The sequence below is a fragment of the Saccoglossus kowalevskii genome, chromosome 20 (assembly GCF_978046115.1).
Source record: "Saccoglossus kowalevskii chromosome 20, keSacKowa6.1, whole genome shotgun sequence".
NCBI lineage: Eukaryota > Metazoa > Hemichordata > Enteropneusta > Harrimaniidae > Saccoglossus > Saccoglossus kowalevskii.
In genome coordinates this window covers 12,314,720-12,342,712 of record NC_140660.1, presented here as the reverse complement: position 1 = coordinate 12,342,712, position 27,993 = coordinate 12,314,720, and the positions used below count along the sequence as shown (strand labels likewise).

Below are 27,993 nucleotides of genomic sequence, written 5' to 3'. Positions count from 1 at the left end.
GAAGCTTGTTTATACCACCGGACTTACAGTGTACAGAGTACAGTGTAAATTGGGGTCACCACAATAGTAGCTTGTTTGACCTCTTCAGACGTGTACGTTGTTTGTCTTTAGCAGTGACAGCGAAGGCGGTACTGGGGGGTATAGGGCGTGGCCAATGCCCAACCACTTAGGGGCATAGGCGCAAGGGATGGTGAGCCAATCTCGCCCGATGCACAATTCCGTGCCGTGCCACTGTTTAGTATTGGTTATCGGATAACAGTTTATGGTTAACGTTGTTAACGTGATCTTTGGTTCATGCGGCGGTGAATAAATGACATGGGTGAATTGACAGATTAATACACGATTCTATTGGAGCGTTCTTACCTCATATTCAAATTAGATCGGGGAATTCCCCGACACGTGACGACATTGCCCATGCTATAAATGCAAGGGGTTTTGTGTAGATCACCAGACGTCGCCACCGAATCACTGGCATTTATCATTTCCTTACGACGCTATCTTTATTACTGCAGGTACGTAACCGTGTTTTACTAGCATCAATATGTAATATTATGCCATTGATAATGTTAGTGTCAGAAAAGCTTTTTTTGATGACTGTGCGATATATTTTAGCGAGATGTTAGTTCCGTGTTTCTACGTTACGTTGGGATTGTATAGAATTCCAAAGCTTACTAAGAATGCCACCGGATCCTTTCATCGCGCAGTGTCCGTTACCATGTATATTATATACGGAATTTAATGCATATTTGCTCATCGTTGTGTTTATCAAAACAGTCAATCACGCCACCGTTACCTAGTCAGTATACGATGAGTGCGGAACATTTTAATTACATGGCCAATATGGCCACCGGAGCCGTGGTTAACGAGACGTGTATACAGCAATATACATGCGTGTACTGTTCTGAGGTCGCCTCCGGACCCGCTTTGTCACCACAGTACAGTATTTGACAATGCATATGGCTTCTAGTGTCTTAGAATTGTGTAGTGTCTATTTCAGACATGCAGCTTGTTGTTGGTTTTATGCGTTATTTTGATTTAGAGCGAAATATGGAGTTGTTTACGTGGACATATCCATAAAGTTTTGTCAATATTATGCTTTCTGTTCGCTCGGTTGTATTCCACATTAAATAAGTGACGACACCTTATACCGCCACCGGAGTTATGTTAAATAAATAGTGTCTACGACCACCCGCCTTCCCATGAACATCGTTTATCATATTATTTGAAACTGAACAGATATTTTCCAACTATAAGTAACTTTTATTACATTTCAAGAGATTTGTGTTAACAAAATTCAATGGCTTTCAAAGCACACTGACCAGTACTGGTCATTGCTCTACGAAGGGTACTTTTATTTATTTAGAGTGACAATCAGCCTGATTATATAATATCCCGACATCATTAATACGAGATTTTCTGGGTTAACATGCGAAATAAACTAGCGAGATGTTAATTTCGGGTATCAACCTCCTCTTTGGATTGTTTGCTAAAATAATTCTGCGTATTTTAAGTGCCCATAATAACCCACAAAGTAGATAGTCCAAAATGTTGATAATTTAATTGACTGAAGAGAATTTATTCAACGAGTTCGTAACGTTGTATTCAATACCAACGTTTATTGTGGAAGCCACCGGACCCTGTTCAGGGCTCATACCACTAATTGAATTTCCATAGACGACAATGTTAACATATGACGAGATTGCTATATGAAAATGACGAAGAAAGTTGAAAATATGGCTCAAAAATGGGAAATCAACATGCCAGTAATCAACCATATGAAAAAAACTAACATGTTGGCCAGCTCAAACTCTTGCAAATCTCAGGTAAACAAGACACACCTACTGTATTTGGATTGCACCAAGAGAAATCACTGGAAAAACACCAAGATTAGAACATCCATTAACACACAGAATAAACCCACAGGTACACAGCCGCTAAGTAGTAAACAAAAGACCACATGTTGGTCTCACCTCTGACCCAGGTGATTACGCCCTCAAACAGGGAGCACCTGAGAAAAATAATATTTAAAAAATTTCATTGGTTCTTGCTGGGCATTTAAATTGAGGGCTACGAGCAGCCATCGGTTAATTAGTGGCATGAGACCTTCAGAGAAATAAGAAGGTTTAATAAAGTTCTTGTTGATCTTATATATGATGGAATATCATTAGACGAGTAATTTCCCATGCAAAAAAAATCCCCAAAATTTAAACCCTGGGAGTTATTTATCAAAATCTACCACTTGGTGGCGCCCTATACCCAGACAATTAGTTGTAGAAAGTGGCAACATACACACTCAGCATAACACCAAAATAGATGGTAGGCAATGAATATAAGCCTGATTATTAGATGCAGTACTGTAAAATATAATGTTCTCATTCACCACAAACAAGTACAGACCAACGTTTGGCATGATTAGTAATTTTAATTAATTTCTAGAAATAATACATAGAATAATGACAATTAAAAGTAGTTTATCACTATAATTTAAAAAAAAAAAATTCTACTGAATCAAAAGTCTCAATTCATCAGCTCATTATTTCTCCAATTAATTAAAAACAAAAAAACAATTCCACGGTATCTGCATTTAGGCCGGAGACCTGTGACGGGCAACCTTGGATATACCAAAACACAACAGTGGTTTGATTTACCATGGCCACACATAGAATTTGCTCAACATAAAATACTTAATCAAATCTTATGTGAAAAAAAGTAGTTCAACGAAACAATTTTATGATTTAAAAATAAATAAAAATAAAAATATACAAACAAGAAAAGGATCTAAATATAAAATACTTGTATTACACATCCCTGATCAAATTAAATTCAAATCAACAGGATTTCTGATTAATTGGGGGGGGGTACATGCACTGTTCAATAATAAACTCAAGATGGGATTAATTAGCTAACTATTCACAAAAATTCTGAGAAAAGAGCAATAATTGTGAAATTGAAAGAGTTGTACTACTTGGCTAATATACTGACAGTATGCAAATCTCTTGTCAGTGACAAGATACACAACACAATTTTGAGAATTTATTTAAATATTTGGGATTTTGACCTCATTAAACTTTGAATACGGTACATTAGAAATGACCGCACTACAAATTGTTAAGTTTGTCTGCCATAATGTGAAAATAAGACAAAAAACCCATAAAATGGGGTTAAGCATTTTTCTCAGAATTCCTAGAGCCATTGAAATTAGTGGTGACATGAATAATTCATTGATGAATGAATAAAATTTTTGGACCAGTTTAATAAAAACATTTATATTTACAGACCACAGCCCAACCACAGCCAATTAATAAGATTAGGGCAAAAAATATACCGAATTACAAATTTTCAAAATCTTCAACCAAGATATAAGAGATTAACAGAAATGGGTGAAACGCATAGCAAAATATAACATTTCTGGATAAAAAATTACTCCATTGTGTCTAAATAGATGAATACAAAGCAAGAAAAGTGGTAAAATAAAAATAAAAAAGATTCCCAGTTACTTTGCACTATACCTGCCAAATCAATGGAGCTGATCTCATGAAATGTGTGCTTGAACACACAACCTCATAATTATCAAATCTATGCAAGGTCAGGAGAGGTCAAAAATTATAATAATTAGGTCAAAGTAAACTTTGGTTATGTAAGATGAGATCTGCCAAAAATGACTAAATTCCAGTGAATAGAGCCATAATTATGGTTAAAACAACAACCTCAGGTGGTCCTAGGCAAACTGTTACTTCAGGGCTCATACCACTAATTGAATTTCCATAGACGACAATGTTAACATATGACGAGATTGCTATATGAAAATGACGAAGAAAGTTGAAAATATGGCTCAAAAATGGGAAATCAACATGCCAGTAATCAACCATATGAAAAAAACTAACATGTTGGCCAGCTCAAACTCTTGCAAATCTCAGGTAAACAAGACACCCCTACTGTATTTGGATTGCACCAAGAGAAATCACTGGAAAAACACCAAGATTAGAACATCCATTAACACACAGAATAAACCCACAGGTACACAGCCGCTAAGTAGTAAACAAAAGACCACATGTTGGTCTCACCTCTGACCCAGGTGATTACGCCCTCAAACAGGGAGCACCTGAGAAAAATAATATTTAAAAAATTTCATTGGTTCTTGCTGGGCATTTAAATTGAGGGCTACGAGCAGCCATCGGTTAATTAGTGGCATGAGACCTGTAGTACAGTGCAGTGTCGATGTAAATAGGGTCACCGCATTAATAGCTTGTTTGACCCCTTAAGTCGTGCACGTAGTTTAGTATTTGTATTTATGACGGGGTCTTCTTTTAGTTTAGGTTTTCTACAGGTTCATAACAACCTAGTAAGGATTCACATGTTTCCGAGTCGTGATATTTAATTGGCAGAAGCAACTCATTCACCGAGTTGTAGTAAGCTGCATGGGAACGCAAAGCTTACTGATAATGCCACCGGATTCTTTCGTCGTCATGATGCCGCACTGTGTCCGTTCCCATTGCACAGTTTGACTCTATCGGACATGTGTATTATTTATATATTGAGCTGGCATTAAGGGTACACGGATTTAAATTTTATGCGTTGTTACATTTCTGCTCGCCGCTGTGCTCAGCAAAAAAGGACACTCACGCCACAATTTTTGATTACATGGCCGATATGGCAACTGGAGCCCTGGTTAACGAGACATGTGCAGCAATATTCGTCCCGAGTACTGAATTGAGGTCGCCTCCGGACCCGCTTTGTCACATAGTACCATTTCATTTGACAATTCATATGACTACCAAATTCTTAGAATGGTGTATTAAACTGCTATTTTAATTTAATTTAACTGTGACAAAAAGTAGATTATTCCACAGATTAGTTTGTTCTGTATTCACGGATTTTCGTCTATTTTAGAAAAACATTCTTCTAATTTAGCCCTCGTGGCGGCGGCGGCGGGGGGTACTTCCATAGTTAACGTTTACGTGTATGCAACAATATTTTGGTCCCCATTTTAATAGTAGAGCGGATCAATTTTGACCCTTAATTTTTGGATTTTATGACATTTTTTGGAGAAAGGCACCATCAACTATTTTCAACTGGATGTGGAGCACCCCAACTTAAAATGAGTACCCACCCGGATTATAGCTATATTTCATGCCTTTAGTCAACTTGGTAAAATTCTTAGACAGGAATTAGACATTTCTCTCGATGCTATTTATTAATTGACTAACAACCGCGTTTATTCACCGTGTTACGCTATGCTGTATATAAAATTTAAAAGCTTGTTGACGCCACCGGACTCTGTGGTTGTAGACTACAGTGTCCACCGACAATGTATATTGAGGTCACCACAATAGTAGCTTGTTTAACCTCTTCAGACGTGTACGTCATTTGTCGTTAGCAGTGGCAGCGAAGGCGGCACGGGGGGGGGGGGGGCAATGGGCATGACCAATGCCACTTAGGCGCATAGGCGCAAGGGATTGTGAGCAGATCTCGCCCTATGCGAAATTCCGTGCCGCGCCACTGTTCTTTATTATTTGTTACCGTATTTATAGTGGAATTGTCGGGTCGGATACAATTTTATGCATAACGCTGTTAACGTGATCTTTGGTTCATGCGTTTTACAGAGCGTTATTGCAAATTATGCAATGTGTTCGTAGTTGCACACAGCCAGGTAATGTCATTCTTATTGCTAGTGCTACCTCGGTGGGTGTCGGAATTGGTAAATACAATGCAGGGCGGCGCATAAATGACGTGGGTGTATTGACAGATAAATAAACAATTCTATTGGTGCGTTCTTACCTCATCTACAAATTAGATCGGGGAAACGCCCCCAACACGTGACGACGTCGCCCATGCTATAAATGCAACGGGTTTTGAGGCACATCACCAGACGTCGCCACCGATTCAGTAGCATTTTACCATTTCCTTACGACGCTATCTTTGTTACTGCAGGTACGTAACCGTGTTTTACTAGCATCAATATGTAATATTATGCCATTGATAATGTTAGTGTCAGAAAAGCTTTTTTTGATGACTGTGCGATATATTTTAGCGAGGTGTTAGTTCCGTTTATCTACGTTACGTTGGGATTGTATAGAATTCCAAAGCTTACTAAGAATGCCACCGGATCCTTTCATCATGCAGTGTCCGTTACCATGTATATTATATACGGAATTTAATGCATATTTGCTCATCGTTGTGTTCATCAAAACAGTCAATCACGCCACCGTTACCTAGTCAGTATACGATGAGTGCGGAACATTTTAATTACATGGCCAATATGGCCACCGGAGCCGTGGTTAACGAGACGTGTATACAGCAATATACATGCGTGTACTGTTCTGAGGTCGCCTCCGGACCCGCTTTGTCACCACAGTACAGTATTTGACAATGCATATGGCTTCTAGTGTCTTAGAATTGTGTAGTGTCTATTTCAGACATGCAGCTTGTTGTTGGTTTTATGCGTTATTTTGATTTAGAGCGAAATATGGAGTTGTTTACGTGGGCATATCCATAAAGTTTTGTCAATATTATGCTTTCTGTTCGCTCGGTTGTATTCCACATTAAATAAGTGACGACATCTTATACCCCCACTGGAGCCATTTAAAAAAATAGTGTATACTACACCCTTCTCCTCGTGAACATAGTTTATCATATCATTTTAAACTGAAAAGATAATTCCCCGCTGCATGTAACTTTTATTACATTTCAAGACATTTGTGTTAACAAAATTCAATGGCTTTCAAAGCACACTGACCAGTACTGGTCATTGCTCTACGGAGGGTACTTTTAATTATTTGGAGTGACAATCAGCCTGATTATATAATATCGTGTACGTCGTTTAGTATTTGTATTTATGACGGGGGTCTTCATTAACTTCATTAACTGGGGGCATGTAAGAATATTATATCAACGTTTATGTCGATATCTGGTCATATTGTCTTGATGATTGCGCGATATGATTGTTAGTTCCGGGTATCAAGGTTGCGTTGGATATTTCTTTTAGTTTAGGTTTTCTACAGGTTCATAACAACCTAGTAAGGATTCACATGTTTCCGAGTCGTGATATTTAATTGGCAGAAGCAAACTATTCACCGAGTTGTAGTGAGCTGTATGGAAACGCAAAGCTTACTGATAATGCCACCGGATTCTTTCGTCGTCATGATGCCGCACTGTGTCCGTTCCTATTGCACAGTTTGACTCTATCGGACATGTGTATTATTTATATATTGAGCTGGCATTAAGGGTACACGGATTTAAATTTTATGCGTTGTTACATTTCTGCTCGCCGCTGTGCTCAGCAAAAAAGGTCACTCACGCCACAATTTTTGATTACATGGCCGATATGACCACTGGAGCCCTGGTTAACGAGACATGTGCAGCAATGTTCATCCCGAGTACTGAATTGAGGTCGCCTCCGGACCCGCTTTGTCACATAGTACCATTTCATTTGACAATTCATATGGCTACCAAATTCTTAGAATGGTGTATTAAACTGCTATTTTAATTTAATATAACTGTGACAAAAAGTAGATTATTCCACAGATTAGTTTGTTCTGTATTCACGGATTTTCTTCTATTTTAAGAAAAACATTCTTCTAATTTAGCCCTCGTGGCGGTGGCGGCGGTGGTACTTCCATAGTTAACGTTTACGTGTATGCAACAATATTTTGGTCCCCATTTTAATAGTAGAGCGGATCAATTTTGACCCTTAATTTTTGGATTTTATGACATTTTTTGGAGAAAGGCACCATCAACTATTTTCAACTGGATGTGGAGCACCCCAACTTAAAATCAACGTGAGGACCCCCCCGGATTATAGCTATGTGTTATGCCTTTAGTCAACTTGGTAAAATTCTTAGACAGGAATTAGACATTTCTCTCGATGCTATTTATTAATTGACTAACAACCGCGTTTATTCGCCGTGTTACGCTATGCTGTATATAAAATTTAAAAGCTTGTTGATGCCACCGGACTCTGTGGTTGTAGAGTACAGTGTCCACCGACAATGTATATTGAGGTCACCATAATGGTAGCTTGTTTGACCTCTTCAGACGTGTATGTCATTTGTCGTTAGCAGTGGCAGCGCAGGCTGCAGGGGGGCGCAAGGGGCATGGCCAATGCCACTTAGGCGCAAGGGATGGTGAGCAGATCTCGCCCTATGCGAAATTCCGTGCCGCGCCACTGTTCTTTAGTATTGGTTACCGTATTTGTAGTGGAATTGTCGGGTCGGATAAAAGTTTATGGTTAACGTTTGAACGTGATCTTTGGTTCATGCGTTTTACAGAGCGTTATTGCAAATGATGCAATGTGTTCGTATTTGCACACGGCCAGGTAATTCATTCTTATTGCTTGCGCTATGTCGGTGGGTGTCGGAATTGGTAAATACAATGCAGGGCGGCGCATAAATGACGTGGGTGTATTGACAGATAAATAAACAATTCTATTGGAGCGTTCTTACCTCATATACAAATTAGATCGGGGAAATCCCCCAACACGTGACGACGTCGTCCATGCTATAAATGCAACGGGTTTTGAGGCACATCACCAGACATCGCCACCGAATCAGTAGCATTTTACCATTTCCTTACGACGCTATCTTTATTACTGCAGGTACGTAACCGTGTTTTACTAGCATCAATATGTAATATTATGCCATTGATAATGTTAGTGTCAGAAAAGCTTTTTTTGATGACTGTGCGATATATTTTAGCGAGATGTTAGTTCCGTGTATCTACGTTACGTTGGGATTGTATAGAATTCCAAAGCTTACTAAGAATGCCACCGGATCCTTTCATCATGCAGTGTCCGTTACCATGTATATTATATACGGAATTTAATGCATATTTGCTCATCGTTGTGTTCATCAAAACAGTCAATCACGCCACCGTTACCTAGTCAGTATACGATGAGTGCGGAACATTTTAATTACATGGCCAATATGGCCACCGGAGCCGTGGTTAAAGTGCCTGTGCAATGCCCACTCTCACGTTAACTATTTTAGATCCGTGTCCTACTGAAGTGGGCAGTTATTGATTTTTTTTGTCAAAATGGTTACTCCTATCCAAGTAAATTTAAGATATATCTCGTGCTGTAGCCACGCCCACCTATCCTGAAACGGTCGACTGTTTCCGGATTTCCGACTCTCGCCGAAAGTGCGCCACCAAATGCCAAAATATGAGAGGAAGCCATACTCCTGAGCTGTACTTATATAACACTGCGTGATTCAACATACTTTTAAACGATATACATTTTTCGGTCGGCATTTCTTTTTTTTGTCATTTTTTTTTTTTTTTTTTATGAGATAGAGAGTTTTTAGAAGTTGTTTTCAGAACAAACGTTTGTGATGGTTAAACGTTGTGTTGTGGGCGGTTGCAGTAATACGTATAGTCATAGTGTAAGTATTCACACTTTTCCAAACGATCCGAAGGTGCGACGTCAGTAAACGAAAGCCGTGAAAACAACGAGAAAAGGTTGGGGTGGACCTTCTCCTTACAGCGTCATATGTAGTGTCCACTTCACCTCAGATTCTTTTTTTCGAAAAACTGTCTTCGGCCGTGAAAAAACAACTAGGTTTTAAAGAGAAGCGCCGACAACTTAAACCTGGCGCAATACCAACAATTTTGAAAGAAATAGATTCCGAACCAGCCCATGATCACCGAGGCGGATTTCAGAAGAGAGAGAGACGTCGGGTAAGTGTTTCAAATCATTTGACTTGTTTTGCCATCCTGATTATCGCTTTATAGACACAATTAAGTTTGCGTTATGTTAAGGTATCAATAATTTTTGATAGTAACACGAAAACGACGCGTCGGACAAACAGGAAATTACGCAGTCCTTACACACTGCTAATTGTTTTCATTTTCGCAGGCTAAAAGTTTCTGAATTGTTCGGTGATTGGTGTTGAATGTCGAATTCACACCTCTGTTACTTTCCTTCTAGCTTGATCTGCGAAATAATTTTATGGGGGTACTGGACATCTCGACCCCAAAAAATCCCGACCCGTTTTTCATACCTACAGCCAAAACAAAGTCAGCTTGGACTTTCAGTTATGAGACATGACAAAACAAACGCTGCCAGTGATAGATTTCGCGAATAAAAAACAGAATTAACGCAATCAAAGGCGCCGACCACACGCGTTGGAAATACTAGTAGATAGTACACGATGTTTCGAATCAAAAGATGTCGATCAACGTTGAACTAGATAGAGGTTCGCGTCGCCACATTGAGACAGGGTCGCGTCGATGCGGTGGGTCGAGATGTTCAATTTGGGTCGAAATGTCTTGGGTCGAGATGTCTAGAAATCATTTATGGAATAAGAATCCGGGCTTTGGCTGTCAATGCGTTATCACCAAGCATGGAGGTACCTCCATGCACCAAGTAAATAAGTATGACAATCACGCTAACTCGAGTCCACTCTGAATTTGTCTGTACGTGTGTTGCTCTCAATTATTTTTGTTTTCCAATTAAACGCCACCAGTCACGCACTTGTCCTCGTCGTGACCCGACGCGTTCACCCATTTCAACTGAATCTATTTCCACGCGGCGGTCATTTATTTAGTAACTGTGATTTGTCGTTTTTTTTTAGCTATTTCCCTATTTTATTGATCACTATAGTTTAACGTCTAGAATGTCAAAATATGTTTTCTTTTATTTTAATTTTGATGCTTCTACTGGAAATGTACTTCAATAGAGCATGTATGATATGATTCTTTATGGTTTTCTATCTACTATTGTTGAATCAAAATGCTCTCATTATAATTTACAGATTACGTAGAAGAGCTCTTCAATACACTAGACTTGTATGTTGGAGGAGATTGTGTATTACATACACTTGATGATGCACCCCTGCCACTCAACAGCCAGTATGCCCACCCTGACAAAGTCTCGGCAGTTCATTGCCACACTACAAGATTCACATAACAGTGTAAATACATTTCCAGATGCTGCAACAATTATGCTAATAAAAAACAGGCTACGTTACACAGTTCACATATTTTATTTAGACTTGTGATGAACAAGGAAATATGACAATGTAAACATTGGATTGTCTGTACATGTATGTGAGGAAAATAATGTGAATAAAATATAATTTGTACATGGATTACTATTACTATAGTATATGGTTTTAATTGAGTGACACTGTGTGACAATGAAAAAAAGGAAACACATCTTCAGATTTTGGAATCTATGAAAAACCAAGATTTGGTAATTTAAGTCATAAATAATTCTCTGACATAAATATTGATAAATCTGTTACTGCTCACTCTGGTAATACTGTAGTCTTTTTCAAGGAACTTCAAGTATCCCCTCGTTAACCTGTGGAGGTTTAGAAAATAAATAAGGTCACAATCTTTATTTGGCATTTGTTTATACGTAATTCATTCGTTTTATGATGCATCTTTTTTTACTATAATAAAGGCAACTATTATTATGTTATATATGTGTTTGAATTATGGATGAAAAAAATATTGAACACATTTACAATTAGTACATAAGTATAAGCAATTGCCACCCAATGCTCTCAAACGATTATTCAAAAAATAATTAATTTGTTTTTCTTCATTTTCTTTTCATAATAATATGTCAATTTTATTTCACCAAACATTTTTCAAATTTACGTTTAAAATTTTGAAACTTGCGGATGTAATGCACACCCGCGCTTCGTGTGAAGGGAAGCCAGGTCAAAACATTGGGCATTTTACGTGTGTAGAGCAGCCCACAGAGACGTCGGCCGATCCCAACAACCATATCAGAAATTGTTGATGGTGGAAAAAAAATAAGAGTTTCATTTGTGCAACAAAAAAAATCAAACGTGATAAAGTAAAACGCCGATGACATTCGGGCCACACGAGACACTCACGCCTTCGACCATGAACGAAAATCCAATATATGGATGCCAATGCACGTTTGAACGAAGCAGGCAATATTTCTGAGGAAATTCGCGATCTAAGTTTATCGAGCATAATAAAGAGTTCACACATACCTCTTTGAAATTATCGATAAGATATTTTATAAAGAGTAGTAAGCTCAACTAGAACAAAAAAAACTAGAACTTCTTACCGACTCGAAAGTTGTCCAGTGCCGAGGTTCAGCGATAGTTTACAAACGTGCGCCGGGGACGGTGACATCACTGCGACCAGCCACACCAGAACGGACATATCTCGCATCTAACTCAACCCCATGCAACAAATTTGATATCCAAGTGTTCATTATGGCCCGTTCTTCCTCGACGAAAAAGTACATAAGTGACAATTTAGTCAAAGACGAGAAAACTGCACAAGAAATTTGCCTTATTTACACGTATCGGCAATGCGAGCTGCCCAGCAACTTCCCTTTCTGACGTCACAAGGGGAATTTCTGTATGGCAATGAATAGCTAATGAGGAGCCTCGTTTTAAAATACAAAAAATAAAGTTGCTGTAGACTGAGTTTAAAACACATTTTTTCACTTAAAAAAAATAATTTATGCTTAGAAACATAAAAATTAATAATATTTATGTATCAATTGATAATTTTAGACGTGAAAATAGCAGCCATTTCACAGGCACTTTAACGATACGTATATACAGCAATATACATGCGTGTACTGTTCTGAGGTCGCCCCCGGACCCGCTTTGTCACCACAGTACAGTATTTGACAATGCATATGGCTTCTAGTGTCTTAGAATTGTGTAGTGTCTATATCAGACATGCAGCTTGTTGTTGGTTTTATGCGTTATTTTGGTTTAGAGCGAAATATGGAGTCGTTTACGTGGGCATATCCATAAAGTTTTGTCAATATTATGCTTTCTGTTCGCTCGGTTGTATTCCACATTAAATAAGTGACGACACCTTATACCGCCACCGGAGTTATGTTAAAAAAATAGTGTCTACGACCACCCGCCTTCCCATGAACATCGTTTATCATATTATTTGAAACTGAACAGATATTTTCCAACTATAAGTAACTTTTATTACATTTCAAGAGATTCGTGTTAACAAAATGCAATGGCCTTCAAAGCGCACTCACAAAATTCTTACCGGTACTGGTCATTGCTCTACGAAAGACAGATTGTCTGGGTTAACATGCCAAATAAACTAGCGAGATGTTAATTTCGGGTATCAACCTCCTCTTTAGATTGTTTGCTAAAATAATTCCACGTATTGATGTGCCCCATAATAACCCCCAAAGTAGATAGTCCAAAATGTTGATGATTTGTATGTTAATTGACTAAAAGAGAATTTATTCGTTACGCTGTATTCAATACCAACGCTTATTGTGGAAGCCATCGGACCCTGTAGTACAGTACAGTGTCGATGTAAATAGGGTCACCACATTGGTAGCATGTTTGACCCCTTCAGACATGTTCGTTGTTTATCTTTAGTATTGGTATTTGTATTGGAATTGTATGGTCGGATCAGAGTTTATGGATAACGTTGTCAACGTAATCTTTGGTTCACGCATTTTACAGAGCGTTATTTCCAATTTTACAATGTGTTCGTAGTTCCACACAACCAGGTAGTGTCAATCGTATTGCTTGCGCTATGTCGGTGGGTGTCGAAATAGGTGAATTCAATGCAGGGCGGCGCAGAAATGACGTGGGTGTATTGACATCTAAATAAACGATTCTATTGGAGCGTTCTTATCTCATATACATATTAGACAGGGGAATTCCCCGACACGTGACGACGTCACCCGTGATATAAATGCAACGGGTTTAGAGGCATATCACCAGACGTCGCCACCGAATCAGTAGCATTTTACCATTTCCTTACGACGCTATCTTTGTTACTGCAGGTACGTAACCGTGTTTTACTAGCATCAATATGTAATATTATGCCATTGATAATGTTAGTGTCAGAAAAGCTTTTTTTGATGACTGTGCGATATATTTTAACGAGATGTTAGTTCCGTGTATCTACGTTACGTTGGGATTGTATAGAATTCCAAAGCTTACTAAGAATGCCACCGGATCCTTTCATCGCGCAGTGTCCGTTACCATGTATATTATATACGGAATTTAATGCATATTTGCTCATCGTTGTGTTCACCAAAACAGTCGATCACGCCACCGTTACCTAGTCAGTATACGATGAGTGCGGAACATTTTAATTACATGGCCAATATGGCCACCGGAGCCGTGGTTAACGATACGTATATACAGCAATATACATGCGTGTACTGTTCTGAGGTCGCCCGGACCCGCTTTGTCACACTGTACCATTTTATTTGACAATGCATATGGCTTCTAGTGTCTTAGAATTGAGAAGTGTTTAATTCAGACATGCATATTGTTGTTGGTTTTCATGCGTTATTTGGTTTAGGAGCGAAACGTTGAGTTGTTAAGGTGGGGGATATCCGCGAAGTTTTGTCAATATTATGCTTTTTGTTCGCTCAGTTGAATTCCAAATTAAATCAGTGGTGACACCTTATACCGCCACTGGAGCTATTTAAAAAAATAGTGTGTACTACCCCCCTTCTCCTCATAAACATAGTTTATCATATCATTTTAAACTGAAAAGATATTTCCCTGCTGCATGTAACTTTTATTACATTTCAAGAGATTTGTGTTAACAAAATTCAATGGCTTTCAAAGCACACTGACCAGTACTGGTCATTGCTCTACGAAGGGTACTTTTATTTATTTAGAGTGACAATCAGCCTGATTAAATAATATCCCGACATCATTAATACGAGATTGTCTGGGTTAACATGCGAAATAAACTAACGAGATGCTAATTTTGGGTATCAACCTCCTCTTTGGATTGTTTGCTAAAATAATTCCACGTATTTAATTGCCACATAATAATCCCCAATGTAGATTGTCCAAAATGTTGATAATTTGTATTTAATTGACTGAAAGAGAATTTATTCAACGAGTTCGTCACGTTGTATTCAATTCCAACTTTTATTGTGGAAGCCACCGGACCCTGTAGTACAGTACAGTGTCGATGTAAATGGTGTCTCCGCATTAATAGCTTGTTTGACCCCTTAAGTGGTGTACGTTGTTTAGTATTTGTAGTGAAATTCTCGGGTCGGATCAGAGTTTACCGGTCAAACCAAGAGTTCGACAGGACCTACACAATGTAACTAATCAATGAAATAGAAACCGGAAATCGAGTAAACGAATGGAACCCCCATCGCACCTTAAACATACTCCCACGCACTATACAATATTGCACGGGTCTTTGTTTCCTTGCATTGTATGTGTGTTATTTATCGTAATAATCTGCCTGACTATTTAATATTATTAAATAAATTAGCGAGACGTTATTTTCGGGTATCAACGTTCTGTTGGGTTTCTCGTTCACTCGAAGGGATTCTAGGTTTTATCAGTTTCATTAATAATTCGACACTTTGATGATTTGTGTGTCAACTGACTAAAACAACGTTTAGTGCTGGGTTAGTTAAGCTGTATGAAATTCTAAAGCTTGTTGTGAACGCCGCCGAACCTTGTTGTCATGCAGTAAAGTCCACCGACAATGTAACTGAGGGACACTACATTAGTAGTTTGTGTCACCTCTTCAGACGTGTATGTTTTTTTGTCTTTATAATTGCCATTTGCATTGGGATTATTAGGTTCGATCAATGTTTAGGTTTGTTATCTTAGTTTAATGCATTTTATGTTCAATTTAGTGTGCGTTCAATTTAGTCAATGGTGGGCTTTTGCGACTACCCTTCGCTCTATCCACTGCCACAAGTATCATGCATTAATCTCGATCTGTTATACATAAACCAACGTTCGTAGATTAGGTGCGCAATATTGCTGGTACATTAGCTATGTGATTTTATCATGTCAGTGGGAGCCAGGATAGGTAAATAAAATGTCGGGCGGCGCATTAAATGACGTTAGTGCATTGACAGATAAATAAACGGCCCCATTGTGGCGGTCTTACTTCATATTCAAATTAGACTAGGGAATTCCCCTCGACACGTGACGACGTCGTCCATGCTATAAGTGTAAAAGGTTTAGAGGCACACCACACATCGCCACGGAAGCACTGGTATTTTAGCATTTCTATACGACGACAGGATCTTTATTAACGTAATTGTGTATCATCAGCTTCAATACATATTATTATGCCAATGCTAATGTCAATGTCAATGTCGGGATATCCTCTCTTGATGACTGTGTGATATACTTAAGCGCTGTGTTAGTTCCGGGTATCAACGTTGCGCTGGAATTGTTTATTTAAAATTATGTTTTAGGTTTTCAAATAAAAATCTAGTAAAAAGTCACATGTTGTCGTGATATTTTATTGGCAGAAACAACTTTCATTCACTGAGTTGTAGTAGTAGCTCTATAGGAATCCAAAGCTTACTGATAATGCCACCAGATCCTTTTCAATTCCCAATGCATAGTTTGACCTCTATCAGTCATGTATATTATTTATATATATCGAAGGAGCATTATGGATTTACGGATTTTAATTAGTGAATTTTAATTTAATGTGTTGTTGCATTTGTGTTGTGTGCGTATTTGTAGTGAGGCATTGGATATTTTTGTTACATGCGTATATGGCCCCGGAGCCCAGGTCAACGAGATGTTTATGCAGCAATATACGTTGCGTGTACTGTACTGAGATCGCCACCTGATCTACTTACCTGGCGGTAACATTTGACAACGCATATACACTTTTTTTTGTATTTGCATTGCCAATGTTCTATTTTCTATTGGGCATTTTAATATTGTGAGAACACTTCACCTATTCAATTGTAACGCAAATATTACGTTAAAGATTTCGTTCAATTAGCTTTAACAGGTTCCATCACAATTGGACAATTCCATTTGCAATTTTTAAATCGGGGGGAGTCGTCACATGCGTCAGATGGCTATAGCGTGTCATTTTTTACTAACAAGCGACTCCCCACGAGCCTTTGTGTTTTAGCGTGTGTTGTTATCATTGCTTGGGACTCTATTCCCGCGCGTGCGCAGGTGACGACCCTCCTGCTTTAACATATTTCGTGTTCTTGTAGTACATGTGAACTTGACTCTGGATATCTTGCTGCAAATTGCTGTAAAGTATTTATCGTAAAATGAAATAAGGTAGCGTTTTCAGCATTGAAATGGACGCCCAGCACAATACCGTATTTCTCTACGATGTCGTTTGTTTTCGTTCACATTCACGACATATTATATTCTCTATTGCACCCTCAATCTTTTTCATGTTTTATTAGGTAAATATTTTACCCAAGTACACAGAAGTGCCATCATTGTAAAATGCTTAAAAATTTAACTTCGACTCTATGATCTACAAAAATTTAACCGAATATATAAATATAGTAGTAAAAAAGGCATGTTCAATCTAGGAACTAAATATATCAAAAATCGATGAAATCAGATATAATATTATGGACTGTGTTCAAATCTTAAATTCAGAGAGTGAATAGTGAGATATGCTTTGCATATAGTAACTATGGACGCTCACATATCATTGCAACATTGTTTCATATATACTTTTAATAGTGAGTATACTTGAGCCTGATCAAAAAAATGTCTCATGAAACACTTTTACATCAAATTTTCGATTAACTAATTCGTTATGATAGAATTAGTTAATTTATAACTACCATGCTGGTTTATATAGGAAAGCATTTTGAAACATTTTTACTGAAAAGACGAGATTTTCATTGCCCATAAATATTAATTTATGCAAATTATATAATTAGACGATAAACTTGCGCATGATATACTAAGTATTATGCAAACGAAGACTTAGATTGACATTTTCACAATCACCGGCCAGAAAGCAGTTAAAAATATACTCCTATATTCCTATATTTCTTTCACTAACAACTATTCGGAAGGGAGTATTCATTGCAAAACACAGGAAATAATAGATATAAGAATTCTCAATATATTGATGTTATGTGAATACTCCTAGGACGTATGAATACCCTCGAAGAAAATACATCGAAATGTACATTGAATGACGTAAATATATCATTAAAAGATATGGAATATCCACTGCATGATGCGGCACGTGACGGCGACCTGGAACAGATAAGACGCCTGCTAAAAAATGGAATAGATATTGACACCAAAGACAACGTGAGTAAGAGCGTGAGCATAGTGTCGAATACATATCAATGCATGTTGTATTATATAAAACATTACAATACCTTTACAAAAAAATGTAAATATGTTGCAGAATAACTGTACACCGCTTTTCATTATATTTCTCTAAATTTCAGTAGTGTGATCATGGATCATAACTCTAGTAACAAACTAATGTAGATTTATTGTAGTGTTACAATCTGCCAGATAATACCACCAACTTTCAACATTCTATTTATAAATTTGTACAGGCAATGGAATTCTAGAAAAATTAAAACTACATATAAATATATTTTTTGTTCATTATGTAAAACATTTCAATACAAAAAATGTTAATATGTTGCAGAATAACTGTACACCGCTTTTCATTGCTGCTCAAATTGGACATACTGAAACAGTGGATCTGCTTTTAAAGACTGGCGCTAACAAGGAGGCTGCCGCGAAGGTAACTATGAATATGTGTGATATGTAAATATTGTAAAAATATTCTCGACATATTAGGAACTTTTAGCAGTAATGAATTGATTTATTAGAAGTTCCTAAATGGATCATTCCAATTTTGATTTGGTGCATCTAGCGGAAATGGTATCATATATTTCTCTAAATTGCAGTAGTATTACCATGGATCATAACTCTAGCAACAAGCTTTTGTAGATTTATTATAGTGCTATAACCTGCCAGCCAACACCACCAATTTTCAACATTCTATTTATAATTTCATACAGGCAATGGAATTCCAGAAAAATGAAAACTACATATAAATCGATTTTTATTCAGTATGTAAAATATTGTAATACCTATACATAAATTGTTAATATGTTGCAGCAAAACTTCACACCACTTCACATTGCGGCTCAAAAAGGTCATTTTGAAATAGTGGATCTGCTTTTAAAGAATGGCGCCAACAAGGAGGCTGTCGCGGAGGTAACTATGAATGTGTGATATGTAAATATTGTAATAATATTCTCGACATATTATGAACTCTTAACAATAAAGAATTTAATTATTAAAAGTTTCTAAATGGATCATTCCAATTTTGATTTGGTGTATCTAGCGGAAATGGTATCTTATATTTCTCTAAATTTCAGTAGTGTGATCATGGATCATAACTCTAGCAACAAACTAATGTAGATTTATTGTAGTGCTATAACCTGCCAGACAATACAACCAATTTACAACATTCTATTTATAATTTCATACAGGCAATGGAATTCCAGAAAAGTGAAAACTACATATAAATCTAATTTGTATTCATTATGTAAAACATTGCAATACCTTTACAAAAATTGTTAATATGTTGCAGAAAAACTTTACACCACTTCACATTGCGGCTCAAAATGGTCATTTTGAAATAGTGGATCTGCTTTTAAAGACTGGGGTCAAAAAGGATGCTATCACGACGGTAAATATGAATGTGTGATATGTAAATATTGTAATAATGTTCTCGACATATTATGAACTCTTAACAATAAAGAATTGACTTATTGAATGTTCCTAAATGGATCATTCCAATTTTGATTTGGTGTATCTAGCGGAAGTGGTATCTTATATTTCTCTAAATTTCAGTAGTGTGATCATGGATCATAACTATAGCAACACACTAATGTAGATTTACTGTAGTGCTATAACCTGCCAGACAATACCACCAATTTTCAACATTCTATTTATAATTTCATACAGGCAATGGAATTCTAGAAAAATGAAAACAACATATAAATATATTTTTTGTTCATTATGTAAAACATTTCTATACAACAAATGTTAATATGTTGCAGAATAAATTCACACCACTTCACATTGCGGCTGCACACGGTCATTTGGAAATAGTGGACCTGCTTTTAAAGAATGGCGCAAACAAGGAGGCTGTCACGACGGTAACTATTAATGTGTGATATGTAAATATTGTAATAATATTCACGACATAATATGAACTCTTAGCAATAAAGAATTGAATTATTAAAAGTTTCTGAATGGATCATTCCATTTTTGATTTGGTGTATCTAGCGGAAGTGGTATCTTATATTTCTCTAAATTTCAGTAGTGTGATCATGGATCATAACTCTAGCAACAAACTAATGTAGATTTATTGTAGTGATATAACCTGCCAGACTATACCACCAATTTTCAACTACATATAAATATATTTTTTGTTCATTATGTAAAACATTTCAATACAAAAATGTTAATATGTTGCAGAATAAAGTTACATCACTTTATATTGCGGCTCAAAATGGTCATTTTGAAATAGTGGATCTGCTTTTAAAGAATGGCGCCAACAAGGAGGCTGGCACGACGGTAAATATGAATGTGTGATATGTAAATATTGTAATAATATTCTCGACATATTATGAACTCTTAACAATAAAGAATTGACTTATTGAAAGTTCCAAAATGGATGATTGCAATTTTGATTTGGTGTATCTAGCGGAAATGGTATCTTATATATTTCTCTAAATTTCAGTAGTGTGATCATGGATCATAACTCTAGCCACAAACTAATGTAGATTTATTGTAGTGCTATAACCTGCCAGCCAACACCACCAATTTTCAACATTCTATTTATAATTTCATACAGGCAATGGAATTCTAGAAAAATGAAAACTACATATAAATATATTTTTTGTTCATAATGTAAAACGTTTCAATACAAAAATTGTTAATATGTTGCAGAAAAACTTTACACCAATTCACATTGCGGCTCAAAATGGTCATTTTGAAATAGTGGATCTGCTTTTAAAGAATGGCGCCAACAAGGAGGCTGTCACGACGGTAAATATGAATGCGTGATATATAAATATTATGATAATATTCTCGACATATTATGAACTCTTAACAATAAAGAATTGAATTATTAAAAGTTTCTAAATGGATCATTCCAATTTTGATTTGGTGTATCTAGCGGAAATGGAATCTTATATATTTTTCTAAATTTCAGTAGTGTAACCATGTATCATAACTTAGGCAAAAAACTAATGTAGATTTATTGTAGTGCTATAACCTGCCAGACAATACCAACAATTTTCAACATTCTTTTTATAATTTCATACAGGCAATGGAATTCTAGAAAAATGAAAACTACATATAAATATATTTTTTGTTCATTATGTAAAACATTTCAATACAACAAATGTTAATATGTTGCAGTATAAATGCAGACCACTTCACATTGCGGCTGCACACGGTCATTTTGAAATAGTGGACCTGCTTTTAAAGACTGGCGCCAACAAGGAGGCTGTCACGACGGTAAATATGAATGTGTGATATGTAAATATTGTAATAATGTTCTCGACATATTATGAACTCTTAACAATAAAGAATAGACTTATTGAAAGTTCCTAAATGGATCATTCCAATTTTGATTTGGTGTATCTAGCGGAAATGGCATATTATATTTCTCTAAATTTCAGTAGTGTGATCATGTATCATAACTTTAGCAAACAACTAATGTAGATTTATTGTAGTGCTATAACCTGCCAGACAATACCACCAATTTTCTACATTCTATTTATAAATTCATACAGGCAATGGAATTCTAGAAAAATGAAAACAACATATAAATATATTTTTTGTTCATTATGTAAAACATTTCTATACAACAAATGTTAATATGTTGCAGAAGAAATTCACACCACTTCACATTGCGGCTCAAAATGGTCATTTGGAAATAGTGGACCTGCTTTTAAAGAATGGCGCAAACAAGGAGGCTGTCACAACGGTAACTATTAATGTGTGATATGTGAATATTGTAATAATATTCACGACATAATATGAACTCTTTGCAAGAAAGCATTGACTTATTTAAAGTTTCTAAATGGATCATTCCAATATTGATTTTGTGCATCTAGCGAAAATAGTATCATATATTTGTCTAAATTTCAGTAACTATGAATATGTGTGATATGTAAATATTGTAATAATATGCACGACATATTATGGAAATATTGTATTTTCTTAACTTTATATGTTCAATTTATACATATATATATACATAAATTACTATACCGTAATCGGAAATGGGAATTTTCTTACATGGCAACACCGCAGATACCACCTATGTGAATATTAAATAGTGATACAATGATTAATGCATTAAACTCATTTAGATACGATATGTCTGGCTTAGTATTGTTACAATAAACAAATCTATGTCTCCAGAATGCACTTGTAGTATTTCATCTCCAATTGGTTCTGAAGTAAACTTTAAAATGGAGTTATAAAGTGTGTATGTGATTACACCTACTACACCTTATATCTTTGCTTGTTATTATAGACGAATGATACACCACTTTGCATAGCTGTTATATGTGGACAAGCAAAAATTATTGAATTTTTATCAAAGGAAGACGTGAAGACAATCAAACCCACTATTGTAGGTATTATTTTACACGTTGGCATTGTTGACATAGAATTATAATTGTCAGCAATGTATTATATATGGTCTTTATTCACATAAATGCCCATATACTATGTTTGGCTGGTGTTCTCATTGCACTTTAAATTGTTATTGTTATTATTATTATTATTATTATTATTATTAAAGTGCTAGTTGTATCTGTATTTCACATAAAATTGATTACTCCTGCTTTGTTTTGAAGACTGACTTCGACGATGATTATGTGCCTGACAATGTCCTGTTTGCCGTTAAAGATATTAATGGTATGTTTTATCATCCTGTAATCATCTTTCAGAAAACTTGTGAAGTAATTACTAAAATTGCTATTTATGAGGGAGGGACAGTATTAAAAATTGCTGAACCAAAGTAAGCTCTGTTGGTTATGTCTCAATGTTGTTTTTCTTACAATCTACAGACAAAAATGCGCTCCAATACATCGGTGACATCTATGATAGTGTGGAACAAGAAAACAATGGTAGTTGCATTTTATTATCGAAATTCATTCATATATTCTATACATGTCGCTATAGAATTTCACACCTTACTTATTTTACTACTGTGTTGTAAATAGGAAATGGTAATGATATGAGGAATGAAAACAGCGAATGTACAGATAAACAAGTAAGACCACGTGTTATACTCTAAACAATAATGAATTGAATATTATCTTTTCCGCCATTTAAAAATAGTAATATTTATGTTAACGTTTTTATTTTGATATTTTTGAATGCAATGTGTGATGTATTACCATTGGTTGTATTTAAAAAGTAGTTCGCTTTCGTCATTTTCCATTACTGTTACATTTGTTATAACTGTGAATATTTTTAATATAACTTCGACCAATATGAAGAATATATTAATCATATAGCACTATAGCAGATTTAGATAGTGAACCAATATCAGCAAAAATAGTGGTCTAACCATCTGACGTGTTTTCTTGTCTTATTGTTTTTTCTGCTAAAAAGTTACGTACAGAACAAATCGGAGATACAAAAAACGGTAAGACGAATACTTAATTAAATGGTTTTAGAATTAGTACAGTCGAGATAATGTTGTTTATTCTAATATTGCATGCTTTCCCGTCAATCAATCTGTTACATCCCTATCATCTACTTATAAATATATCCCCTTGAGAGGGCTACGCGTTATGGCGCCCACTAAGGCAGTAAATAGTTACAGCACATTGCGTGGGTCATCTCAATTCAGTCCAGCAGACAGAAAGTTAGTTTGAAGTTGATGCCAATACGCTTGTTTGCATAGAAACACTAACGTTATTATCATCATTGTAGACGGTTTTGTGTGACTCATAATTATACGACATACATAGTAATTATATAAATCTTACTTATCGGTATTTACACAAATTGTCGTCGTAAGTTTATATGGACTGTGCGACACCAATGACCAATGACGGGCTGTATGGAGTTAGACCATGAATATTCATAAGCTGATCATTATGTAATTTTTGAATACGGCGTCCCCACATGCTATAATATCTATATAAACAGAACAGAAGTATACTGTAAATAACAAATTGTTTGAGTACGTTCATAGCATATTTTATTGGCAACAAATCCTCCCCATCTGAACAAAATTCGTGCAGCTCCTATGACACGATTTAATGAATGCATTCAGAAGTAAAGATAAGACAGTAGATAGTACGTCACGTTGATTGTAGCATATCAAATATTAATTATGTAAGTGCACTGTGAAAGCAAACATAACAATTCTACATGTAGTAATTATCAATACACATTTTTTTTCAGGACAAAACAGTGTCATGTCGCAGAATCAGCAAATAAGGTTGCTCGCACACAAAAGAGTAGGTTGAATTAAATTCGATATATGCAGTACTGTTGTTTATTGTAAAAGACTGAACAGTGCAAATATTAGATTGTAATACACCTACAATCAAATACTATGTATGTAGGACAACTTTAATTGAATAAAAGCAGAAATTGTAGTATTATAATCAATTTGCATATCATCCAAATAATATAATGTGATTAGATTAGTTTCACATATTCAAGAAGATATTCAACATGACGTTTGTTTATGGCTGGTTGTTTGGTTTTTATTATATATATATAGCTTGTGTTCGAACGTACCGTAACTAATGTCTGAATAACAATTATTTTGCAGAAAATCGCAGGAAAGGGAAGCCACAGCAAAAGAATACGCATGTGTACAGTAGATGGCTGTACCGAGAAATGTTATAACAAGAACGATTGTAAAATACACGGTGAAACCACCGATATAAACAATGGCACGAATCATGGTAAACAAATACAACAACTAGAGATGAGTAAACACAAATTACAGGACAAGTCTATGTCGGATACAACTTATAGACAGAAACTGAAAAATATGCCTGAATATTTGGAATCCACGCGCAATAAACATGCAAGAGCGACACGAGTACACGGAAAAGAAGATCAACGCAGTTCAGATGATGTACGCATGAAGAATAAAACCGCTAAGCACACGTCTTCTATAAAGAATGCGAATTCAGCTAAAATCCAGTCAAAAGTACCCCAAAGTAAAACTAAAGCTCAACAAAGATCTAACACACTCAAGATAAAAGAGCCAGAACATATCCACGACGTGCATAGCTCAGTCAGAAGACGAAAAATCACAATAAAATCCACTGGGAATCAAGATCAAATAAATGAAAAAAATTATAAAACTAAAAAGTACTCGCGAGGTAAAGATCCGTTCAATTTGTTGGATAAAAGTGGAAGGAAATTCAAATGCAAACTTTGTGCAAAAAGTTTTAAATTAAAAAAGAATTTATATAGGCATGAACGTAATACTCATACTGATAAATCTGTACGTATTCTTAAATGCAGCATATGTGACAAACCTTTTAAGACACAGCAAAATCTCAAAGAACATATGATAACCCATAGGGATGTTCAACGAATTCCTTGTACATTCCTTGAGTGTGAATGCACATATAAAAGACAGAAAGATTTGAATGTGCATATGAAGAAGAAGCACCCATATTTTTATTTACACAGAAATGCCAGAAAATGAAACAAAATCCGTGCACACCGTTCAAAGCATGTTATGCGAAGACAATCCACCAAGTATGGACCAGCAGTCATCTGTTGTGTCATCCGAAGTATCTACAACCATGTGTGCAAGTTCAACCAGTGGACAGGATGAATTACAGCAAATCTCTTATACTATGCAGCTAGATCATCATAAAACATCGACTTCTGCAATAAAAAGTAACTGTGCTAACCAATCTGATACCCTACAGCTCCCAAATAATATGTTTGACCCATTTAAATTTCTTAGTACCTTGCATAAAAGATCCAGTAAAACAAACTCGTCGAAACAAACTTCCATCTCGTCGACGAAAGAGAAAAATCTTACAATTCTTCAATTAGATGATATAACATATGGCCAATTTTCGAGACAAGATAAAAAAAATCAAGCCTCAAAATTGAGATACAACGCAGGATCAAAATCATCATTAAATACTGATACCAGTCCTGTTACACCGAAACCAATACATGTGACTGGTGGCGATGAATCTAATTATGATGTACTTGACGATCACGAAGGAGTGAGTACAACTAAAGCTATTCATACTAATCCCCCGTTTTCCCTCCAACAAAAAGATGGAGAAGAGTATAAGTGCCATTTGTGCAACAAAACATATTCAAGTAAACGTAATCGAGCGAGACATGTCAAGGATGTTCATCAAAACACAGATTCGTTCAAGTGCAGTTTATGTGACAAATCATTCAAGACACAGCAGAATCGTAGGGAGCACGCACGAGTTCATGAGAAAAGTGTGTTGTTCCACTGTGAAAAGTGTGGTAATAAGTATAAACGAAAGAAAGACTTGAATGTACATTTTAGAAAGAAACACTTACGCTAATTCTAGATTTTGAGTATTTTAACAAAATGCTTTTTTCTTTAACGATTTTGTCAACATGTTTTTTGTTTTTAGTATATCAAAAATAACAAGCACCAAACACATAGTCTAACTAATAAGGGGTTCGATGAGGTGAATCTCACGAATGTTATTTAGTTAAATATTAGTGTAATGGAATTATGTTTTGTACTTTTTATATGTGTCGTTTGCATTACAATTTTGAATTCCTTTACTATTTTTTTGCAATGTGAGGATAGCAACAATTATGTGCTCAGCATAGGAGTTAAAGAACCCTGCTTGCTGATGTTGTTTGTTTCTATACCTTTTTTTAACGATTTTTGGAATTGGTGGAAGTTCGGTATTATATTGGTATATTAACTTTTACAACGTATTAAAATATGAATATTCATTAAATGATAAGATATGTTAATATAAACTTCACAATTTGTTAATTCTCTCCTGTATAGATTGTTACGGATTTATTGATTTGCATTTTAAGTATAGACTGTTTTCGGGTTATAGCACTATTAGTCCGTTTTTGAATGAGATTGAGGGGTTGATTTCTAGTTTCCATGGTTATCGATGCTCTGATGAGCTATCGAACGTTTACGTGGCGAAATCAACCCCCATACCACATTGGAATGTTTTACACCAATAACCCCCCCCCTCCCCTCGCTAGTTGATGTACTTAAATTCTTTTCGAATTTCTTAGCCTTGCTGTAGAGATTTCATAGGATCATTGCGCCTTCTAGACATTTGGATTTGCATGTTTCCTGTACAAATACTTAACAAAATTGTATATCTATCAATAAAAACTTTTGTTGACCAGGTGTATTTCAATCTTGTATACGTATTTTATACGGATTATTATGACATCTGTCGAATTACCAAGTGTACTGTGATAGAATAACTGGGTAGAAAAATAAATAAATAGATTGTCAACTTGAACAGAATTTTGCTAGCATCTGAGTACAATGCTTCAAACCCTAGTATACATAAAGTTAGCTCCTTGAAATAGAAGGCTTGCTGACTAATTCAAAATCAGCGACATGCAAATCTCCACTTTTACGATCCTCGTACGTAATCTCGTTCTGACCCGAGCATATACATAACTGTATGCAAACATAACTGCTCACCATATTTGAATACATTATATTATTTATGAGATATGTCCACGTCAATACCTCGTTAAAGTTATTATCGTATTGTGTACACAAGGTGCTTGTTTCAGGCCATTCTGTAATTTTGTTTAATTTGCTATTGCTCTGTTCATAGAGCAGCTCGCTCCCTAGAGCTCATTTTATACTTATCTTGCGTTTTCTTGTACAGCGCCTCAGTGTCAACCATTTTGCTGTTTCCTCCACGCTCTAATTCTGAGCTTACGTAACATAAATTAACCTCACTCACTCACCCACCCACCCAATATTTAGCTTATTCTATTATTTATGTGACAGTTTTCGCTTTACCGTACTTTTATGTAATTTACATTTTTGTTCTATTTCATCCTAGTTTACCTTTTTATTACAATTTGGTGTCATGCTTGCGTTTTAGTTTGTTCCATAATAAAGCATTGTCTTCTCTGCCAAACAGGTACTGCATTATAGTCATTGTTATTTCAGCAGTAGCATATTCGTATGTATTCCACAATGCATGCGTGACAATGAGGTCTATTGCAGTTGAATTTTATATGC

General features: G+C 35.9%; 1 protein-coding gene and 1 long non-coding RNA gene across 2 annotated transcripts; one reads left to right on the top strand and one right to left on the bottom strand.

Annotated features, from left to right (window-relative positions):
* The first annotated feature begins 403 nt into the window (after nt 1-403).
* On the top strand, nt 404-27,130 carry LOC102800579 (uncharacterized). The gene is made up of 17 exons (XM_085494304.1): nt 404-512; nt 17,848-18,014; nt 18,367-18,465; nt 18,846-18,944; nt 19,324-19,422; nt 19,796-19,894; nt 20,217-20,315; nt 20,691-20,789; nt 21,165-21,263; nt 21,637-21,735; nt 22,291-22,389; nt 22,616-22,676; nt 22,829-22,888; nt 22,985-23,034; nt 23,379-23,412; nt 24,180-24,235; nt 24,556-27,130. The coding sequence occupies exons 2-17, from the start codon at nt 17,853-17,855 to the stop codon at nt 25,447-25,449; spliced, it is 2,208 nt and encodes a 735-aa protein (XP_085350430.1). The 5' UTR covers nt 404-512; nt 17,848-17,852; the 3' UTR covers nt 25,450-27,130.
* LOC146730005 (uncharacterized) lies at nt 10,961-12,420 on the bottom strand. The gene is made up of 2 exons (XR_014927989.1): nt 12,044-12,420; nt 10,961-11,299 (listed from the first exon to the last, which is right to left on the bottom strand). It is a non-coding gene; the product is annotated as an uncharacterized LOC146730005 (long non-coding RNA).
* Nucleotides 27,131-27,993: the final 863 nt, after the last annotated feature.

What these genes read in the sequence shown, in the direction of transcription:
- LOC102800579 (XM_085494304.1), top strand. Translation starts at nt 17,853, where the DNA reads ATGAATACCCTCGAAGAAAATACATCGAAATGTACATTGAATGACGTA. An exon ending in ACAAGGAGGCTGGCACGACG is followed by an intron (nt 20,316 to 20,690) that starts GTAAATATGAAT and finishes AATATGTTGCAG; the next exon opens with AAAAACTTTACACCAATTCA. An exon ending in GGTTGCTCGCACACAAAAGA is followed by an intron (nt 24,236 to 24,555) that starts GTAGGTTGAATT and finishes ATTATTTTGCAG; the next exon opens with AAAATCGCAGGAAAGGGAAG.